Below are 13,135 nucleotides of genomic sequence, written 5' to 3' on the forward strand. Positions count from 1 at the left end.
TACCTTGGACTTTAAGATCGATGCTTCGGGTGATATTCCTCAAGCCGTTGGATACCACGCAGGTAAACGTTCCTTCTGCGTCAACATCCGTAGAATGAAACCTGATGGTTTGGTTGTGATCTTCCAGACGATACTTCGTGTCGGACTCCTCTCCCAGGCTCCATGAATCGTAGGGGATCCCGTTAAAGAACCACCGGATCCTGCAGAAGTTGATGCTCCTGCATTGGAGAACGCGATACTCGCACTCCGTCGAGAACACGAGGGGCGAGGTCTCATGCAGAAAAGAAAGGCCATTGACCTCATCTGTGGGAACGAGGATTCGAAACATAACATAGTTAATACCTATTTCCCACTGTGACGAATCGCACCACGATTGACAATGTGGTCTTATCGTAGTGATCATATCAGATCGTATCAGATTATATCAGCTCAGTCGTGACAATCGTATTGATCGTCGAAAAATTGTCGCGATCAGTCACGAAAGGCCAAACGTAGAGTTCGTAAAGGATAGCACTACAATGGGGACGAGGCGTAATACTATAGTTCCTATTGTCATGATTCGAGCCACGATTAAAACGGTGGCATTAAGGCCACCGCACACCTTACGAGTGGTTTGCTACACGATTTTGGAATAAAACATAGTATGGTGCTAATATTGAGACATGGAATATCTTACTGTGTAATGTTCTAAGCCATCGCACGAATACCTATGTTCCAATCTGTGACTATGCTATCTTCCTTATCAGAATAAAAGCGAATTCAATATCTAGTCGTAATGACGTCATAGCAATCGTACGATTGGTTACGATTTGAAACATAATTTGGCCTTTGCTCCAAAATAAAGGTCTGTAATCATCCAGAATCGTTACATTATAATTCTCTCAGTTAATATAAACCTCAAATAAAAAGATACTTTTCATTCACATTTTCAGAAAATGAGCAAAACGCGTTTTAATCCAAATCGGACGGTAGACCAGTCGTAGTCTACAACTGTAGACCCACATCTGCAGTGTGTGTATCACAGCTGATTCAAGGAGTCTGCATAGCAGACTAGGTCTACTAGAGCTGCAGATGTCGCTTCGCTCGCCCTTTCAGGCTGGTTTGCTTCGCAAACCAGCTGCAGATCCCACTTCACGAGCCATTCAGAGTCTGCATAGCAGACTAGACCAGTCGGGGGCCTTTAATCGTGGAGAGGTCGTATTAGTGGTTGTATCGTAACGGATTTCGCAACAGTGGGAACGTGGTATAACTTTTTAAAAAATTACAGATATTAATACTTCTTCAACAAATCGTATTTCCCCATTAACTAGGAAGGTTGAATTTGGCAAAATTAACTTATTTCAAGTTCGTAATAATGCTAGGAACACGAATTCAAATTATGCTTTTACTGCAAGTATTGATTCCTGTGTCATTGTTTTTCCAATGAGTTGAACTGAAATACTTTCCGTTATCAATATTGTTACGATTTTTCACCATTATCATTATTGCTATCATCATTAACACTACCGTTCTATTAGAAAAATCGTTATCATTGTCGTCGTTGTCATCATCGAAAAAAAACCATAAAGTCAAAACCTAAAAAATTCAATATGAGGACCAAGAGCTTGTCCCCTTTTCAGCCTTTTCAGATTACCTTCTTTTTTTTCTTTTTTTTTTGCTTGTCAAAAATTTTTGGTGATCCCTCCCTGAAATCCTTTTTTTTTCCTACGTCCCCCCCCCCCCCTAAAATTTTAGGTTGATAACCTTTTCTTTTTTTTTTGCTTGTCAAAATTTTGGTGGTCCCCCCCCCCTTAAATTTTTTGGCTTCCGCCGCGAAAGCCCAACGCAGCACCCCCAAATATTCTGGAAGATGTGTAAAAATTGAAAAATGTTACCAAAATGGCCTTCACTTTGTAGCGAAACCTTTTTTTTCTCTCTTACTTTTTTTTTCCAAATTTCTCAAGACCAATTTGACTTCCACTTTGTAGTGAAAACCTATTTCTTTCTATTCCTTTTCAAATTAACATCAGCACCCCCACGTAAAAACTCATTCCCAGTGCCCTGATACCCGGTATGAAGAAATTCCTTGAATGCTTCAGCGATATAAGAAGGTTACACTTCGTAATTCCGAAGGTTCGTAATTCCGAAGGTTCTTTATTCCGAAGGTTCGTAACTCCGAAACACGTAAATTGCCTATACTTCGATGTTCGTTAATCCGAAAACGTAAAAGGGTTCGTTAATCCGAACATTTGTGGCGTTATTCCGAAGGTTCGTTATTCCGAAGGTTCGATAATCCGAAAACGAAATAAGGTTCGATGTTCCGAAGATTCGTTAATCCGAAAACGAAATAAGGTTCGTTGTTCCGAAGGTTCGTTAATCCGAAAACGAAATAAGGTTCGCTGTTCCGAAGGTTCGTTAGTCCGAAAACGAAATAAGGTTCGTTAATCATTTAGTTTTCGGACTAACGAACCTTCGGAATTACGAACCTCATTTCGTTTTCGGATTAACGAACCTTCGGAATTACGAACCTTGCTTCATTTTCGGACTAACGAACCTTCGGAATTACGAACCTCATTTCGTTTTCGGACTAACGAACCTTCGGAATTACGAACCTTCGGAATAACGAACCTTCGGAATATCCGAACCTTCGGAATTACGAATGTATGCGATATGGCAGCACAGCTATAAAAAAAAGCCGGGGTTAATGTCCTCGGGCAAAAAGCGCTTTATGAATCCAGTTATTATCATTATTTGTTGTTGTTGTTTTCATTCTTTTATTTATATTCTACATTGCATACTTTCACTTTGTTAACCTGTTTGACTTTGAAATGAAAAGAATAAATTCAATCAATCAAATAAGGTTGATCGAAGTTAGTCATTCAATTTAATGTGTTGAATTTGCAAAAGCAATAGCAATTGTCGCAGAAGCAAATGTCATTATACCTTGGTCACATTTGTTCTACGGCTGCCGTACGGCGAGTCGAAAACAGCCGTTTTATTAGTTTTAATTCAAACCACCTATATGTATTTGGTACAAAAAATGTTGAAACGGCTGTTTTCGACTCGCCGTACGGCCGCCGTAGAGCAAATGTGACCATGGTATAATCAACAGTGTTACCAGCATAATCAGCGTATTCATCGATAAAAAAAATATCTTCTTTTTCTCTCGAAAGTTTGTCACGCGATCACCCAACGACCCAGGCAAAAAAATATCACATCACGCGATTACGATCTAACGTATATGTCTTCCACACTGTATATATTATCATCTATTGGTTGTTCACCCGAGGTGCATTGCCCCTCAAAAAAATTCTACAAATATAATTTCAAAAAATAAAATAGAAATGAAAATGAAAGTGAATCGGAAGCACTTAAAGATGATCCTGATGTTGATAAATTTCCTTGTTTATATGAAACTTTGATAACAGGGCGTGATTCAGCTGTTTAGGTGAATATTTCTTCCACAACGAAAGATGAGATTCCACTCTTACCATATAAGTATCAAATTCATAGTAAAAACATGTTTGATAACTGTGAAATCTATCTCTGAAAGCGGGTTTCCTTTTTTGTGGGACGCACTGCATATTATGCCACATGTAGCAAATGAGATGTTATCGTTTAAAACTGATAACAAGTACATATTCCCGGACATATTCATATCAGTGTCAATAGCCTGAGATAGGGGACGTGCTGATATTCTCAATAAGGATTATAGTCGATTTGACATTTTCCAAACCTAGACATGTTCTTTCCGATGAAGTTTTTTTCTTGATTCATGTTCCTATGGGGTCCTAGAACAAATTCAGCTTGGTTGCCCAAAGTTGCCGTTTGGGCAATTTTGCTTATTTGCATAAATACAAAATGGCCGCCACATATGCCGTCTTAAAAACCTAAGTTTTGAACCACTTGCCCCAAATTGACGAGGAATAACTCATTTCAGGGGTTTAGGGTTGTGTAGAATCCATTTCTGTTATTATTTTTGCAATATAAGGTCATCTTCATGTCAAATCCAAGATGGCCGCCATCAGATGGCTTGAAACAATAAATTTGAACCCTTTGCCCCAGAATTATGAGGAATACCTTTGTTTCGGGGTTTTGGGGTGTGTAGAACCTATTTCTGCTATCTATTTTGCAATATAATGTCATCTTCAGGTCAAATCCAAGATGGCCGCCATCTTGAAATATTAACCTTTGAACCCTTTGCCCCAGAATTATGAATAATAACTCTATTCGTGAGTCATTTGGTATGTTGATTCAATTTATGCTGTGATATTTCATAAAGGAAAATCTTCAGATCAAATCCAAGATGGCCGCCAAACGCCATCTTGAAAAAATATATTCCGAGGCTTATACGTGTAAGAGCTAACGTAAAGGGATTTCAGTAAGAATATCCATTTGTTTTGTTAATTCTCAAGTCTTAGGTCAAGGTGGAGTCACATCTGAGATGTCAGATTTCGGCATTAACTGCTCACCTTAGAATGAACCCTCTTTAAGTTTGGGCTATGATCCATTTCGCGTGTATTTTTAGTTGTTTTAATGTCCATCCATACTTTTGTACTGAAGAGGCTTTTAGAGTCTTATTTGAATTTGAAAGTGTTTTCTCCATATTTTTCCGAAATCAATGTGTCCAATGATTGGTAGGCATCAGTTCGTCTTAAAAGACGATGGTTTAGTGCTAGGTCTTACATTTTCGAGAGTGGCTGTAAGTGGCAGTCTCTAGAACCAATTTGTGCAGATGAAGGCGAATGACGCTGAAGCTGGTTTAGATAGAGATGTTGTCCTAGCCTTCCTCCTAGGTCTTTGGTCTGCCAATTTAGCATTCCGATTATTTTCTGACGTCTTGACCCCTGTACTTAGTAGCTCTTCATAGAATGGCGACTATCATCTACATCTTCATAAGTGTTAGTGTCAATGCCGGCAAGTTTTATGTTACGTTTGCAGGTGTCTGGAATGAGACTGGGATGAGACCAATCACACAGCTCACCTTACCTTGGCGAATCGCTTCTGAGATTCACCAAGGTTTCATGCGGCGAACATGCCCCAACCGCTTGAGGCGCCTTTGACTAGAGAGCGAGAATAAACTGAGGATGCCAGCACGTACGCTGAAGGGCCTCTGTATTTTTCACTTTGTCCTGCCATTCAATGTGCATGATACGTCCGAGGCAGCTGACATGAAAGGTGTTTAGCCGCTTTTCTTGGTCGGCGTACGTTTTCCAGGACTTTCTTCCGTACAGGAGCTTTGCCATGACTGTGGCAGATTATCCTATTCTGGTGCTTATCTCATTGTCCAGGGAAAAGAAGCTAGAGACAGATAGTCGATCCAAAGTAGGTAAAGAGTCCTCCACAACTAGACGAGTGCATGCTGTTGATAGAGATATCTGGAGGACAGTCAGTGTCTTGAGTCGATCAGGGTTTCTGTCTCACATGCTGATGGGTGATCCAAACTCCTTATATGCACAGGACAGGCGGCTGTATGACTGTTTCTTGTACTCCCGCTTCTTGAGAGGCAAGGGCAACATCGTTTCCGTACAACGTCTTACGAATGACAACCATCCTGACCATTGTTTTGGCACGTAGTCGATCTCTGGTACGGATATAGAAGCCTTCTGTGCATTCGCCAAATGCATACTGGTGAAGCATGGAGAAGAAGATCCCAAAGAGCTAGGGCCAGGCGCAGCCTTGCTTCACGCCACTGCTCACAGGAACTGAGAGAAGCTACCAGATGTTCCAGCGTTGTAGCAAACCGTTGTCATGGAATGATACGACCATGGAACTGTCTTGGGGGAGCCTATCTTCTGCAGGAGGCTAAATAGTGCACTCCTGCTAACCAAGTCATTGGCTCTTGTCAGGACGAAAAAAGGAAGGTAATAAGTTAAATAATTTTCTGAAAAATCACTTTTTAATTCAAATAACACTTCGAAGTCCTTTCACTAGAAAAATATTGTTGGATGGAAAAAATGATATGGACTCCCGAAATAGATCATAGCCCGAACCTTGAATTGTTTCAAACTAAAGTGAGCGGTTAATGACGAAATCTATTAACCTTCTGACCATCTTAGACATGACTTAACCTCGAACTAAAAATGGAGTAATTAAAAGATATGAATCATTCTTACTGAAATACTCTTAAATGAGCTCCTATACATAATAGTAACCTCTTCAGGAAAGCGTGTACGCTTTTTGGGAGAGTACTTCTTTACGGTTCAATAGTTTCGGGAAGTATTTTTTTTAATATGGCGTGTAGCGGCCATCTTGAACATGTTGGATTTGATCTGAAGATGATCCAATATTGCAAAATTATTAACAGGAATGGAATCAACATACCAAATAACTCACGAAAAATGGTATTATTCATAATTCTGGAACAAAGGAATCATTAAGTTAATTTTTCAAAATGGCATCATCTGGCGGCCATCTTGGATTTGACCTGAAGATGACATTATATTGCAAAAATGATGATAGAAATCGGTTCTACACACCCCTAAAGCCCTAAAAAGAGTCATTCCTCATAATTTTGGGGCAAGGGGTTCAAAAGTTAGGTTTTCAAGATGTCACCTGGCGGCCATTTTGGATTTATGCAAATTAGCAAAATTGCCTAAACGGCAACTTTGGGCAACCAAGCTGTATTTGTTCTAGGACCCCATAGGAACACGAATCAAGAAAAAAACTTCATCGGAAAAAACATTTCTAGGCTGGTGTATTGAGCCTATGGGACTGTCAAATCGACTATTATATTGCATGTCCACGAGGATTTCGTAGACCTTTTAAATATACATTTTCATTCACCTTTTGCCTTTCTCAAACAATTGGAACCAGTTGTTCCAATTTCCCTATTGAAACCAGTTGGCCAACTGGTTTTAATTGGTTTTGCTCTAATTGGTTTCAACTGGATTTTGGTCCTGGAAATTTGTAATGTTTATTTCTCATCCCACAAAAAAAGTCGTGTAATCGCACAATTTCTCCTTGATTATCATTGTAGAGTTAATGGGATGGTATGGAGTATCTACTATGGTCGTGTGGTCTAGTGGTTAGAGCATTGAACTCAAGCACGGTGTTTAATCTTGTCACTCTAACAAAAATGATGATAACTTGATTAAATTGTGTAATAGATGGCTTGTCAATGGCATTTCGATGGACACCAGAGATATGAACAAATATTTTAAAATGATGTTTCGATATACAACTTATACTACAATGAGGTACTTTCAGTACCGACTACTAAATAATATATTATATTTGAATAAGGATCTTGTAAAGATGAAAATAATTGTAGATGCAAAATGCTCTTTTTGTGGAAGGGAAGAAGAAAACGCTATTCATTTTTTCTATCAATGTCATGTGGTAAATCTTATCTGGGAACGATTTACAGACTGGTTATACAATTTAACAAGCTTTAGAATAAATCTTTCTGCTGTACATGTTTTGTTTGGTTTCATAGAAATAAGAAACGATGCTTTAAATTGTTTAATAATTTGGACGAAACAACAAGTATACTCAGCTCGTGTGAAAAAGACCATACCTACTTTTGAGAAAATTAAACAATATATAAGAAAATGTTACAAATATGAGAGGCAAAATAGTATTTTGGAAAACAAAACACATAAATTTGATAAAAAATTTGTAAATTTCGAAAGAATACTTGTCATTTTGTAATAAGATTTCCGGACCTTGATATGTATTTCTGTTTAATGTAAACATATTATCATGATCAATATGCAGTGTGTTTCGGGTGAGAGGGGATCAATTATTGTTGGAGGGGCCGTGTTCGGTGCTCATTTGTTTTTTTTTATGTTGCATGTGTCGGCGACGGAACGGATGTGCGTAGGGCATGGCCACTCTAGGGATTGGTTGCCTTTTGTTTGAAACGCACTGTAGGGTTATACCTTGTTCAAAATTATATTAAGTGTGTATGAGAAATGCTTTGTATTATGTCAATTGTTAAAATGTTTATGCAAATATATGCCCTATCGGAGGGAAATAGAAAAACTTGAAAAAAAAACTCTAACAACTACTGTTTAAACTTGTTAAACAACTGTTCAAACTTTTTAAACAAGTTGTTTAAAAAGTTTAAACAACTTTTGGTTAGAGTGACAGGTTTAAACATTACAACATGCTATTTTTTTTTACTGTGTATAATGTTAAAGAAGGAATGTACCCCGGACTTCACTATAAAGGCATACATTGAAATAGGGAATATTAAAGGAGAATGAAACCCTTGAAACCAGCTGAATCCATATCAAAGAGAAAAATCAAAGAAACATATTGTTGAAAGTTTGAGGAAGATTGAATGAATAATAAGAAAGTTATGAGCATTTGAATATTGAGATCACTAATGCCATGTAGATTCTCCCATTGGCAATGCGACCAAGATTTGTGATGTCACACACGTACAACTCCCTCATTACTTTAGTACTTATTTCACTTATATTCTCACTTTTATAGAGTCTATCACAAGGTGAGGTGTTCTCTTTATGAGAGGACAAGTACAGAGGTTTCACAACATTATATCATTGATGAATTGTTTGTCATATGATTAGAATAAGCAAAAGGAGATGTTTTGGGGTATATTTTCAGTGTCCAAAAGGGGAGAGTTGTTCATCTGTGACATCATAGATCTTGGTCGCATTGCCAACGGGAGGATCTCCATATAGCATTAGTGATCTCGACATTCAAATGCTCATAACTCTTCTATTGCTAGTCCTATTTTACTCAAAATTTTGTTGATCTTATTCTTTGATTTTTCTGCTTTCACAAAAGCTAACTTGCTCCAAGAGTTTCATTCTCCTTTAATAATTTATGAAATATATAGGGCCTATTAGCCCACTCACCGTCACCTTCGTGCAGGCACCCCACCAAGGCGTGAACACCAAGACCAAACCAACAGGTACCAAACCAAAGAATCACAAGTCGTGTTGTAAAATGAAGACGAACCATGCTTGAACCATATGGAGTCACCCTCACTTTCTTAGACTTGGTCAAGAATCAAAGAGTCTCCGAACTTGAAAAATGAGATCTGTATACCTTGAAGCTGACGAATTGGTAAGGAAAATACAAGTGCCTGTACTATAGCCAAAGCGATGTGACGGACGGACGGACGTTCTGAAGAACAGCCTTTTGGCTGATGTACGTGTACCGTTTCGAAATAAATGAAATTAAATTAAATTAAATGAAATGAAACGGAGACTGCGCTGTTCGTGTGCGTTCTTGTCACTAGCTTAATCAAATATATTTGCCAATCCTAAAAGAATGTCCAATGATCATGATGCGTTAAGGATAGACCATGTGCATCGATCGGTTCCTCCAGAACCCGGTTTCTCAAATGGTTGCTGATCAGCAATGTGATCAGGGAGCTAGCGCTAGCAGTCAACATCCATACAACGACATATTTGATTTATCAGTCAAAAGGGGTATCGTCCAAAGTTTGACTCGGAGGAAGGAATCGACGGAAATGATCCTTGTTTATTATCATTTTGCTGCCAGCGGAACTAACGGGGAACTGAGGCCTTATAATTACCATATCACGTGTCACAGTACTTTACGGCTAACTACCAGTAACTGACTGTGCTCATGCAGGCGCTACTTCCAAAACACACCGGACTATTTTTATGAAAATTTCAAGCCATGAAAGTCAAAAGACACCCGGAATCCTGGATAGTATGTTTCACACTTGACATATTTTTTGTTTGCCGAGTATACTGATTTGTTTGCGGAGTTCATGTACATAATATCCGGGCAATAATAGCCTCCTGCGTACATACCATACCTGCACCATTTCATGGTCTAACTGAAACCATTATGACTGAAACCCAATGGAACCCAATTCATTCCGTGATGAATCCATTTTTGGTGATTCATAATAACCTAATATGATATCGGGACGTCACAATAGTGTCTCACGCTCAAGTGAGCTCGTTTGAAAGGACGACAACGCACTGGATTTTCTATTTTGGTCTTATTTTAAAAGAATGGAAAGGTAAAACGACAAGGAATTCGAAGAATATACAAAGTCTGTGGTTTGTTTTGTCAAAATGAACACTAAATATAGAAGCTGTCAGAAAATAAAGGGCGTGGTGCGTGACTTCATGTTAGGTACTACCAGCGGCGCCGCTCGGGATGTGTGGCGTATAGGGTAATCTAGGGAATTCACTAAGCAAAATGCCGAAAATGTCATCAAAATCGGATAACAAATAGTAAAGTTATTGAAGTTTAAAGTTTAGCAATATTTTGTGAAAACAGTCATCATGAATATTCATTAGGTGGGCAGATGATGTCACATCTCCACTTTCTGTTTTCTTATGTTATTACTTAAAATCATATTTTTTTCATTATTTCATACTTGTGTGAATAATATGTCTCCCTTATAATGAAATAAGTTGCAGCAATATATATCTAATGCACTAAATCAGTTGTCAATCCAATTTTTCTAGTTCTTGGAGGAAAAAATTAGAATAAACCTAATTTCATATAATAAAATACAAAAGAACAAGTGGAGATGTGACATCATCAGTCCACCTAATGAATATTCATGACGACTGTTTTCACAAAATATTGCTAAACTTAAAAATTCAATAACTTTGTTACTTGTTATCCGATTTTGATGAAATTTTCGGCAGTTTGCTCAGTGAATTCTACTCTATTTATTAAACTTTAAATACTCTCAGCCCGGACCATCCCTTTAAGTATGTATACGTACGTGACCGGGGCTGGCGCTACAGCACTCATTTTAACTTCCAATGATTTATAGGCTTCATTTGTTGTTTATGGACCTTTCTATTTTTCTTTATTTTCACCCCCCCCCTTAAATTTCATGCCCTCTTCTAAGCTTCATCCCCTTTACCTGTACGTGTAGCTCCTCTATTCGTTTTATTTTCCCCCTATTTGTTATCTCCTTCTTTTCTACTCTCTTTCTCCTTTTTCTTCTCAGTTTTCGGCTTCTTTATTTTTTCTAATTCTTTTTCATATTCTTCTATATCATTAACATTATTCCTCTTCTTCCTCTTTTTCTTATTCTTCTTTTTAGTACTTTTTATTCACCTCCTTTTTCTATACCAGGCGTGGTGGATCAGTGGTATAGCGTCCGCCTAATGTGCGGGAGATCGCGTGATCCTCGGCCGAGTCCTACCAAAGACTTTAAAAAAGTAAACTTTCTTCTTGCCTTGGTCATCTTGGTAGGCGCTCAGCATTGGAGAAGGATGATAATGACGTAATTATTATGTTATGCAGGACCCGCTGGTAGAGCATAAGTGGCTACCCTGGGTAAATTAATTGTTATTATTACTATTATTATGATCATTATTATTATTATTATCATCATCATCATCATTGTTATTGTTATTATCATCTGTAGTATTATTACCATGCTTCCTCTAGCCTGGACTATTGGGGTTTGTTTAAGAGTACGTGGGATTCATATTTTCTTTCGTAGGCTTTACTTCACCTACACATCCACCACCGTGAATTGAACTTGTAAAAATAAAAAAATTCTTGGTAGATTATTACAATGCAATGACGCGTTGGCTATCAATAAATGACCCCGTTGACGATGACCCCGAAATCGTAATGGTTGAAAGGCGGGAATGACGTCAGTCGTCAGCCAATCTCGATCAGCTATCCGATATTCGGGGCAGGTTGGGGTATTTCCCTTTTATTGATCACCTACATAGATTCGAAGCATTGTAAAGAGGGTTTTCTAAGAAGCTTTCTTTCAAATGTTCTTTCCAAGAATTAATGGGGCCCATGACTTATTCAGAATTTTCAAAGCTTTTCGAAAAATCTAGATATTTTCAAGTAATTTATTTACTGGTTTGTTTGTTTGTTTCCTGTGCTTTATCGCAATTTCCAGAAATGTCACTGCGTTGTAAGCCCGAATGGCAAGTTTGCCTTAGAACGCCTTTGATTTCTCCCTGTTGAATTATACCGTTTTTCTGGTTTTCAAATTTACCCCGGTGCTGTCGCGGGACAGCATATAAACCCGCTACAAATATACATCCACGGGAGAAGTTATCCCGGCACAGTGTCCCAGGATAAATTTGTATGTATCCATTCACACAGCAGCGGGTTATTTTTATGACCTCCGTAACAAAACACGTGTAGGCTTGTGACCCCGTGAGTGACCCGACTCTGATACACCGGAAATACTCGAGGGCGGGGGAATCGAACCCACGTCCTTCAGATTGAAAGATGAGAGTCATAACCACTAGACCACGACGCCTCCACATCATAGTAAAGATATCACAAGTGGTTTATGTTTAGCAATATTTCATAATACTAGTAACCTAGTAATGTTCTCATTTATAATTATGTATTTACGTTTATGCAGGGTTCACTAGTTACCAATCTCATGTTCTTTATAATTAATTGCATCTTTCCCTCTCTTCCTCTGCCTCGTCTCCCCTACTTGCTCTTTCCTCCTCTATCTATCATATCTATTTATTTGTCTATCTATATTTATATCTATATTTATATCTATCTACATGTATATATATTTCTATCTTTATTTCTATCTATTGATCTATATTTCTATCAATCTCTCTATCTATTTATCTATCTACCTACCTATCTATCTCTATATATCTATCTTTCTATCTATATTCTATCTATCTATATTTCTATCTATATTTCTAACTATCTATATTTCTATCTCTCTATCTACATGTATTTATCTTATCTATCTACCTACCAACCTATCTATCCATCTATCTATATTTCTATCTATGTATCTTTCTGTCCGCTCCCCTCTTCTTTCCCTCCATCCCATGTCCCTTCCTTTCTACCTTCTCTCCTCCTCTCTCTTTCATTTTCTCTCTCTTTCTTTATCTCTGTCCTTTCATCATCTCTAACTCCACCCCCCCCCTTTCTTCCCCACCTTACCCTCTGACTCTTGCAACCTCTTTCGCATTCTGTCTTCCCCTTCTGCTGCTCTCTCATTCCCTCCCCCCTCCCCCTTTCCTTCTCCCCCCTCCCCCTCCCCCTTTCCTTCTCCCCCCTCCCCCTTTCCTTCTCCCCCTCCCCCTTTCCTTCCCCCCCCCTCTCTCTCTCTCCCACACACGATATCCTGCACATCCGTCAGTAACAGGCAATATATAAGGGAACATTGTGGCGTGGGCGATTCCAAAGAGTCGGACAATAAAGAAAATCAACATTTACACAGCTGTAA

The 13,135-nt window shown here is 38.5% G+C and overlaps 1 protein-coding gene across 1 annotated transcript in view; it reads right to left on the reverse strand.

Moving 5' to 3' along the window:
• The window catches only part of LOC129279171 (uncharacterized), a 21,426-nt gene extending 11,646 nt beyond the window's left edge, over positions 1-9,780 (reverse strand). Inside the window, exons 1-2 of the mRNA XM_054915272.2 lie at positions 8,808-9,780; positions 4-303 (exon numbers count right to left, since the gene is read on the reverse strand). Coding sequence (XP_054771247.2) covers positions 4-303; positions 8,808-8,913 — 406 coding nt within the window. The 5' untranslated portion in view covers positions 8,914-9,780. The remainder of the gene's footprint in view (positions 1-3; positions 304-8,807) is intronic.
• Between the last annotated feature and the right edge of the window lie 3,355 nt (positions 9,781-13,135).

This window comes from Lytechinus pictus, chromosome 16 (genome assembly GCF_037042905.1).
Source record: "Lytechinus pictus isolate F3 Inbred chromosome 16, Lp3.0, whole genome shotgun sequence".
NCBI lineage: Eukaryota > Metazoa > Echinodermata > Echinoidea > Temnopleuroida > Toxopneustidae > Lytechinus > Lytechinus pictus.